The sequence below is a fragment of the Alosa sapidissima genome, chromosome 17 (assembly GCF_018492685.1).
Source record: "Alosa sapidissima isolate fAloSap1 chromosome 17, fAloSap1.pri, whole genome shotgun sequence".
Classification (NCBI taxonomy): Eukaryota; Metazoa; Chordata; class Actinopteri; order Clupeiformes; family Clupeidae; genus Alosa; species Alosa sapidissima.
Window position 1 is genome coordinate 16017027 of NC_055973.1, and position 8645 is coordinate 16025671.

The following is an 8645-nucleotide window of genomic DNA, read 5'->3' on the forward strand; positions in this document are numbered from 1 at the left end:
AACCTTTTTTTACTCGCATTGTTTTGTTAACCTATTCCATGAGTGTTTTATCCAGACCACCTTCAAACAGTGATCTAAATGAGTGGTCAGCTCAGGCAGATTCGGGCTGGTCTGAGATATCGATCGGAGGGAGAGCTTGTGTATTTTGCATGGGATTGTTTAGGGGTAATTGAGTGTCGCTGTCTGTCTCGAGCGGCTCGCTGGCGCCATGCGCCCTTTTGGATTGCTAATTTCTCTAACCGCCTGACCGCCCCGCCTACGACATCTATCCAGACTCGACAGACACTCGACCTCTCCCATCAAGAGCAGCCCGAGGAAGAGTTCACAGGGTGATACAAAGTGACTTAATTCCTCTTGATTGGCAGCAGGGATGTAAGTCTATGTGCTATTCACGAGCAATAATTTGGAACATAGATCTATGAATAGAAATAACCAGTGTTCTCTCCAAGAATTCACATTCATACATGTATCAAAGTTGACAACCACACACATTTACATTGACATTTAACCCTTCTGTGACAATATATCGTTTTTGGGATTTCACTGAACTTTATCCCCATATACATATTTTGACATATACTTATTTTACCTGGCACACAGTAAGCGTAACGCTTGGACTAGATCTGTCTCCCTCAATAGGACGACAGATGAATTGTTTGACCGCCGGGTGAACCAATACCAATGGAATTCGCCCCCTGTATGTAAATGAGCCTAGTTCCAGTCCAATGAGTGCACACTGAAGGCGGGGAAAGGCCAGGCTATGAAGCGGAGCCCTCATATTTCTTAGTCCAGGGTAGAGGTTGTTGTTTCGGTCACTGTTGCAAACGGGATGCGACGACGTGCCGCAGTAATTGGACTAGTTTTCTACCGTGAAACAAACTCTATGTGTTGGAATTGAGGGGCACCATCCAGCGAATTTTGTTTTTACTCGCAAGGAATATCACCGCGACTTTTTCTGTTAGTGCAGGGTTGCTTCCAACTTGGCTACCATTTCGATGTCTTCTAACAGAAACACGACTTCAGTCGCCACCGGTGCCTTTTCGAAGTAGCCTACTTCGGAGGATTTTTCCGTATTTAGTCCAAGAATGCATCATTAGGACACATGTAACTGAGCGTCCAGTCTCAGTACTGTATATGGACTGACTACTGGATTAAACGCAATTGGACTCATCAGAAACAAGGCGTAAATGGATCGTCATTCCAGTTACATTTCGATCTGGTTTCAATTGGAACTATGTGCCATGGCTGTTCTCCTCACTAAAGGTAAACTTTGCTCTTTGTCGATACCCCCGAGCTACAAAGAGTTAGGCTATCAAAACAAAGGAAGTAGAAAGTTTGTGCTTTATCTAGGAGATGTGTTTGCTTTAAATGCTGTCTTCAAAAATGTGAAACGTGCTCTTTTAGGGACTTTTACGAGCCTAATATAAAGCACAAATGCACAAACGCGTAAAATACAGACAGAAATAACAGAACTGCACTTGTGATGTTTTCTAGATAACATTAAGAGAAGCGTAATAATACAGACCTATAGCTTCGAAGCAGAAACATGAAGGCTACCCAGTTAGAAGCCTCAGTCGTAGGCCTATCCCTTCACATTAGGTCAACCTTCACATTGACAACGCTTTGTTATAAACAGTGATTATTTGGTATTAGGCTAAACAGGCTAAAATGTCTCTTTTGCGTATCGCGGACATCTATTAATTTGTTTGTACCGTTGCCTATTTCATTTTCTCTGAATGGACTGAGAATGGCTCCAATACTGCACAGGCTAATGTTAATAAAACCCAAAGTACATAGTCCACTGCAGCAACCAAAAGAAGCCTGGCTTTAAATTTGTACAATAGAAATAGCCATACAACGTGTATTCTAGTTTACTGTGCTCGTGTTGTAATGTTCTTGCTTTCCTTTCTAATATGGGAAATGTGTAATATTCCATATCCATGTATGAGGCATGCTTTATTCTCTGAACAGTAGTCTATACTAGCTCACATCTTCGCGTAGCTTATTAATGTATTTGTAAAACAGAGCTGTGGATGTGGACGCGTGTCTCGCGCCTTGGTGTTTCCTTGTCAAAGGATTTCACTAATGAGATGACCCGTAACTCGAGCTGCGCAAAGTTCATAAGCAGCGTAAAACCGCACACAGAAGCCCGTGTTTGTTTTTGTTTGTGTACGTGTGCTTTTGTTTTTGGTGTAGGGTTTCACGACGACACTCAATTAGTGTCATTACAAGTTATACATCTTGTATGGCTGACAATGTCAGTCGATAAAACATGGTACGCAGAATACTCATATAGACGCAAAGAGTGCAGGGAAGTTACAAAAGAAAACGTTGCCTGTGTGAAACTTTCAGTGTTAACGGCAACGAAAGTAATCAAGCATGCATAGTTTCATTGCGAGCAAATATTTCTATTAAGCTGTTTGTATGACTGACCTAACCACAAGTGAGATGGCATGAAGGCTGGGAAAGGAATCCCGGGACGCTCTCTTGTCCGTTTACGAGTTTCCACTGAGGTTAAAAGAAGTTTACTTTGGCAAACAACCCACCAATTATAAGCAGCACTGTTCTGAACGAACCCAACGTTGTCTAGAACGTAATATTCCTCAAATCAGTGGCACAAACAACATCCGCAAACAGCTTGTTCTTCACAGACAGTCTGGTGCCAAAGCAATGATAGGTTAATCACAAATGTTAGATATTTGTATTATATAGCTGCAAAACATTTCAAACTGCCTTTGCCCCTGTGTTTAGCTTACAAAATCCGCCATTTTCTGCATGGAGTAGCATGACTTATTTCATGGAATTGGAATAGGCGTCCATTTGTTTTTTTAAGCGGCGTCCAAACGCCTTCCTTGGATGTAACTGCTTAATGTCACTTCAGTTTTCTTCTTGCACTTAACCAACAATCTATCTTTTTGCAGGAGAGATCAGGTGTTACTGTGATGCCCCACACTGCGTTGCCACCGGTTACATGTGCAAGTCAGAGCTCGGCGCATGTTTCACGCGGGTCCTTGACCCACTGAGCGTGAACTCTCCCCTCACGCATGGATGCGTGGACTCATTCACGAACCCTGTGGACATTTGCCTTGCGAAAAGCTTGGATGTATTGCCCGGAGGTTCCCCCGTGCTGGAGTGCTGTCATGAGGATATGTGCAATTACAGAGGACTGCACGATCTGGGACAACCCCGCGGTGATCCAACAGGTGAGCTTTAAGCAGACCTTTAACTTGGTTCTTGACTCAGAAACGTTCTACAAAACGTCTCCAAAACGTTTCATGTCCCCAGATTGGCCCCAGTCAGGGAATGTTTTTTCATGTGAAGGAACTTTGCAAGATAAACCTTACTTACGTCCCTAAAGCAGCCACGTGTCATGTCATTTCCAAGAATTTACTTTACTCTAGCTCAAATAATTTACTCTTTACTCTTACTATAACAGTTGTTATTTGATGTTTGCTAGATTTTAGTTCCTTACCAATGAGTAGCCTATGCATTTGTGTCAGGGATACATAATATGCTTAATTTAGTGTAAACTGAAGATCACATGCCTTCTTATTCTTGCATGTTCACTCTGTAATTTTCCCAGCTGTGTTGGAATGTGCCTTTTTGGTGAATCTACTGATGCCAGAAATTTGGACCTATATATCTGTAAAAGGCTGTCCACCATCCCTCACACACAGAGGTGAAGGCAGCCACATGATGTATAAACCATCTAGGCCCACTGTGGCGTCCCCATTTTTAATAAACCAGTTCCTGTGAGGGGGCTTTTATCCGTTTGTCAGTTTGAATGTCAAGGTGCTTTCCGGCTCCCAGTTTCCTGTGTGTGCTCATTATTGATGTTATTTACATTCTCATGTGTACATCAAGCAAACACTTAACCAAGGAGGGCCTACACATACACCTGTGTTCCTCACACATGTTCACTTGTGTAATATCCTCTTAAATATTTATGTTTGGCACACTAGCTTACATGCGGTCCTTTTTGAGAGAGTTGAGGCAGTACTGTTTGCACTAACAGGCAGTCATGAGCTAGGCTATGTTTCCCTCTGACTGGGACAAAATGTAAGGAGCCCTCTCCCTCTGCATTTTATCTTGGATCAGACATGTTATTAAAGACTTCCACATTTGTTTGCGTCAGGCATGTCCTAGTGCTTCCTCGGATTGTTTTTCTTGAAACCCCATCTCTGGCTTTGGCGTGCCTCCCTTGCTGTCTCTCCTTTTTTTCTCTCTCTCGCTCAACTGGCAACCGCAGTTTGCTAAGAACAACCAATTTATGCTTAGATTAGATCCCACGGCTTTTTCTTTCCTCTTCCTCTTCTTTCTTTCTTTCTTTCTTTCTTTCTTTCTTTCTGTACAAATGACAAACAGGTTCAGTTATAAACTGTGAATTACTGCTTAATTATTAGTGTATTAAGAAACCCCTTTTCACCCCTCACTTTCAGATCATGGACGATCACAGACAGACAATGGGCCCAACAGGCACTTGGTGACGCGGGTGACCGAGCTGTCGTCGGGCAAGGAGGTGTGGTTCCGGGCGGCGGTGATCGCCGTGCCCATCGCCGGAGGTCTGATCCTGGTCCTGCTCATCATGCTGGCGTTGCGCATGCTGCGAAGCGAGAACCGGCGGCTACAGGCCCAGCGCCAGCAGATGCTCTCCCGGTTGCACTACAGCTTCCATGGGCATCAGGCCAAGAAGGGCCTGCCCGCCGCCGCCACCCTGGCCAAGCTGGACCTGGAGTGCATGGTGCCGCTGGGCTCCGGCGCCGAGAGCTGCTGCCTGGCCTGCGACAAGCTCCGGCAGGCCGAGCTGGCTGGGGTCACGTCCGGCGGAATTGGAGGAGGAAGTGGTGGAGGTGTTGGAGGAGAACGCATCCTGTCGCTGGTGCACTGGGGAGTCTACAGTGGACATGGGAAGCTGGAGTTTGTATGACACGGACGACATAGACGACTCACGCTTCCAACTGGCGTCAGAGGAAGAGTCTGAACTCTTTTTCATAACAAAACATCCCCCCCCCCTGTTCTCTGTGATTTGTGCACCGAAAAGCATAGGACAGTACTGCACCAAGAGACGTGCTGACAAAGGATTTTGCTGTTTCAGAAAAGAAATGTTATTTTTAAAACCCTTTCCCTTCTTCTATTGTCCACTGACTGTTTTCCTGCCCTCAAAATGGAGACAAGCAGAAAAGGAGAGAGGGAACGAGAGAAAAGAGAACAGAAACATGGACTCATGCCTTGTGGTTTTTATCTAAGGAGCACTTTACTTGAATCTGAGTGGTTTGCAACTGAGGGGCCTTGTGTGTGTGTGTGTGTGTGTGTGTGTGTGTGTGTGTGCATGCGTGGCGTGCACAAGCACACATATGTGTGGATGGTGCATGGCCCCTCTGGGGTACCACTCTATCCTGTGGATCCAGGAGGACTTTCGATCCATCGTATTTTGCACATTTGTATAAGAGAATGATATCTGAATGAATGAGTGAATGAATGGAAGAGTGAGTGAATGAAACATAGGGTGTTTTGCTTTAAAAGAAGCCAATTAGAAGAATTTCACACTGACACCAGGGTACAGACATTGTTTTTTTTTGTTGTTGTTTTTTTTCAAGGAGTCGAAATATTCTATTAAATAAAGAATCCAGTGTTGTACACGTAAATTTCCTTGTGTGTACCTTGTATTATTAACAATTGAAATGGCAGTTCTATGTCCATTGTATGGTATACATCCGTTACCATTACGTCTGTTTCATTAATATGTTGTGGATGTAAGTTTGTCTGAGTGTGTGTGTGTGTGTGTGTGTGCTTGTGGTCTGCTTTGCTAAAGTCTAGCCAGTGCCCTCTTCTAGGGTAACTTATGTAGGAAATGTATGTACTCAAATCTTGTGTACTGGGAGGGGAATTAAATATAGGTATAGTGGTTGAAATACAGTATAACTTAGAAGCAGAAACAAAGAAAATTGCTTGAGTGTTCCAGTTTGCTTTTCTAAAGGACATGTCTTTAAGCTGTTTTTATTAGTTTCACAGTTACTTTTAATGCACTGACCATGTCATGGAGACAGCTGGCTTTTTGGGAGTCACTTTACTACACTTATCTAAAGATATATCTTTCTAAGAGTCTATTCTTTATCATAGGCAGGCATGTCACTTCATTCTCTCTGTAGATCCATTCTAAAGTTCTGTTGAACTTTCTGCGTGTGTCATGTTAAGCATATCAGGCTTTCCCCATGTGTATGTTTAAGGGCATACACATAGGAAGTTCTGGATGTCTTGGGCGTTGTTCAACAGCCAGGACTTAGCCCTCTCTCCTCTCTGCCATTTCCCCTGCAGTTTCTCTGACATTCTTGAATTACTTCCAAAGGTCAGATATTAGGCTTCACAAAGAAGCAGTCAGTCTTTCTTTCTCTCACTCCGCATACCCCCCTCTCTCACTCTTTTAATAATGTAGAATTATAGATCCCTTTTATTGTTGGAAGTAGGAGACAGTCTTGCCATCTCTCTTTCACTCTCTTTCTCTCCCTCTCCTCTCTTTTCACTCCGTACAGCAGGGTGATCGAGGGCTTAAAACTGGAAATAGTGCTGGTATTTATATTATAATACTGCTAATGCCAGTAATCTTTTCCTCTCTGTTGGCCATTGGCATGCTGCCGGGGGGCCTGCTTATGTTCTGTATGCATGCCAACCAGCAAGACAGGCATCGTGCCATTCTGCCCTATGCAATGCCAACCCATCCTGACATTTCAGCCACAGCACTAGCTACATACATAAACTCAAGGATCATTATGCCACCTTCAATGCTTATTTTGGGGGCAGAAAAGTTGAGTTGAGTGTGCAAGTGTGTGAACATGAGTGAGTGTGTGAGCATAGAATCACAACATGCCTTAGAGTGAAGTGATGACTCAGGATTTAATGGTCACTGCTAATGTTGTGAGAGCCAAAGAATGACCCCATAGTAATTCCCCCTGAATTCAGAACTCACTTCTGAAGAACTTGCAAAGTTGAAAACAACTTTTAACTTCCCGATTCTTACTAAAACCCAGTGCTCTGATCACTATGTTTTGCTTTATGCTTAGGCGGTAGGAGAGCCCCCCCCCCCCCCCCCCACGTCTGCTGCGTCATCAGGAAGACGCCATTAGCTGCAGTGGCACTTAGCGGCGGCGGCATTAGTGCAGGCCTCCTCCCTCAGGACTATTAGCACCACGCTAACAACAACAACAGCCTGAGAGGCTGCTTCCCCCGACAGCTGGGCTCACTCCCATCACCTGCTGCTGCGTGGCTAGACGAGGGTTGAATGAGCAGGGAAAGCGAGTGGCGTCTCTCCTTTTTTTCCACAGTGTCTGTAGGTCTGGGCATGTAGGTCTCACCCCCCCCTCCCTCCCCCGATGTTTTCCACGGTCTGTCTACGCGTGTCCCGTGTCCATTGTCCCCACTGCCCATCGGCTTCCGTCTCTGTTCTATTAGTGGCACAGTCTCTCCCTCTCTCCTTCTCTCTCCCTCCCTCACTCACTCTTTTTCTCCCTAATCTTTCTTTCTCCCCCCGTCTCTTCCTCCATGTTGGGCGTGTGTGTGTGTGTGTGTTGGGGTGGGGGTATGTGGGTGGGTGGTTTGTGTTGGTTGTCTCCATTCACATGCTAATGTAACACAGTGGGCTATTGGCTGCCTACAAAAGCTCAATTTGTTTACAAGTGACTTCAAACTGCTCCCTTTTTCAACTGCAAGTCAGGGATAGTCTCTCTCTGCTCTCACAACTTCCATATAAATAATTCTAATCTGTAAATGATGTATCCAAACCTTTTTGGCAGGTAGTTAACAGAGGTGATTTAAAGCAGAAGAAGCTAATGGTGTTTCTCCCTTGTGTTGCACAGTGTTTAAACTCACGTTGACTGATGTGTTAAACGTGTGTTAAACAATGCAAAAAGCGTGTGCATGCGCACACACACAACACGCACACATGGGAGTGTTTAACACCTGCACTGTGTAATTCATATACACCTCTCCTGGCTTCACACCTCCACCCCACCCCCACCCCCTGCCCTGACACATTCTTCTCATAACCACACACATTTCTTTCCCCTTTCTGTTTAATACTTCTCCCTGTGTCCTTTTCTTCCCAGCACTATCTGTCAGTGGCTAGCATAAAACTCAGCAGCTGCATTACTGCTCTCTGGGTGCCTCCCTCAAGGAAATAGCTTCACTGAGCTATCAATATGACAAAAAATCTGTACACACACAGACACACACACACACACACACACACACACCCACAAACACACATACACAGACACACACACACACACCATTCACAATATCCATCCCCCAACAGCTATTTAATGAGGCTTGGCTGAGGCCACATGCAAGGTAGTTCACACTGGCTAACGGTAACACACATTAAAGATTCATTCTCCTGAATGAGTGAGTGAGACTATTCTCACTGGACACGCATTTGTTGAATGTGGCCTGATTTACCCTCTCTGCTATCTGCTGACTGTTTACCCAGCCAACATCAGGAGAGGAAAAAAAACAACTAAACAACGCATAGACCCAGAGTGTGGCCTGTGATGTGTGTCCAACATCCTAACAAATCCCGAGCTGTGTCCCTGGGGGAATTATTTACTCTATTTACCAGCAAAATAAACAGACCCCGGCCAGCCCTGTCCAGC

The 8645-nt window shown here is 44.8% G+C and overlaps 1 protein-coding gene across 1 annotated transcript; it reads left to right on the top strand.

Moving 5' to 3' along the window:
- The first annotated feature begins 781 nt into the window (after positions 1–781).
- bambia (BMP and activin membrane-bound inhibitor (Xenopus laevis) homolog a) lies at positions 782–5645 on the top strand. The gene is made up of 3 exons (XM_042068369.1): positions 782–1263; positions 2922–3203; positions 4440–5645. Exons 1-3 carry the CDS (start codon positions 1188–1190, stop codon positions 4925–4927), a joined length of 846 nt encoding a protein of 281 aa, XP_041924303.1. The 5' UTR covers positions 782–1187; the 3' UTR covers positions 4928–5645.
- The last annotated feature ends 3000 nt before the right edge of the window (positions 5646–8645 follow it).

Excerpts from the sequence above, each read along its gene's own strand:
- bambia (XM_042068369.1), top strand. The coding sequence starts at position 1,188 with ATGGATCGTCATTCCAGTTACATTTCGATCTGGTTTCAATTGGAACTA. Across the intron at positions 1,264-2,921 it reads GGCTGTTCTCCTCACTAAAG|GAGAGATCAGGTGTTACTGT; the intron begins GTAAACTTTGCT and ends ATCTTTTTGCAG. Across the intron at positions 3,204-4,439 it reads ACCCCGCGGTGATCCAACAG|ATCATGGACGATCACAGACA; the intron begins GTGAGCTTTAAG and ends CCTCACTTTCAG.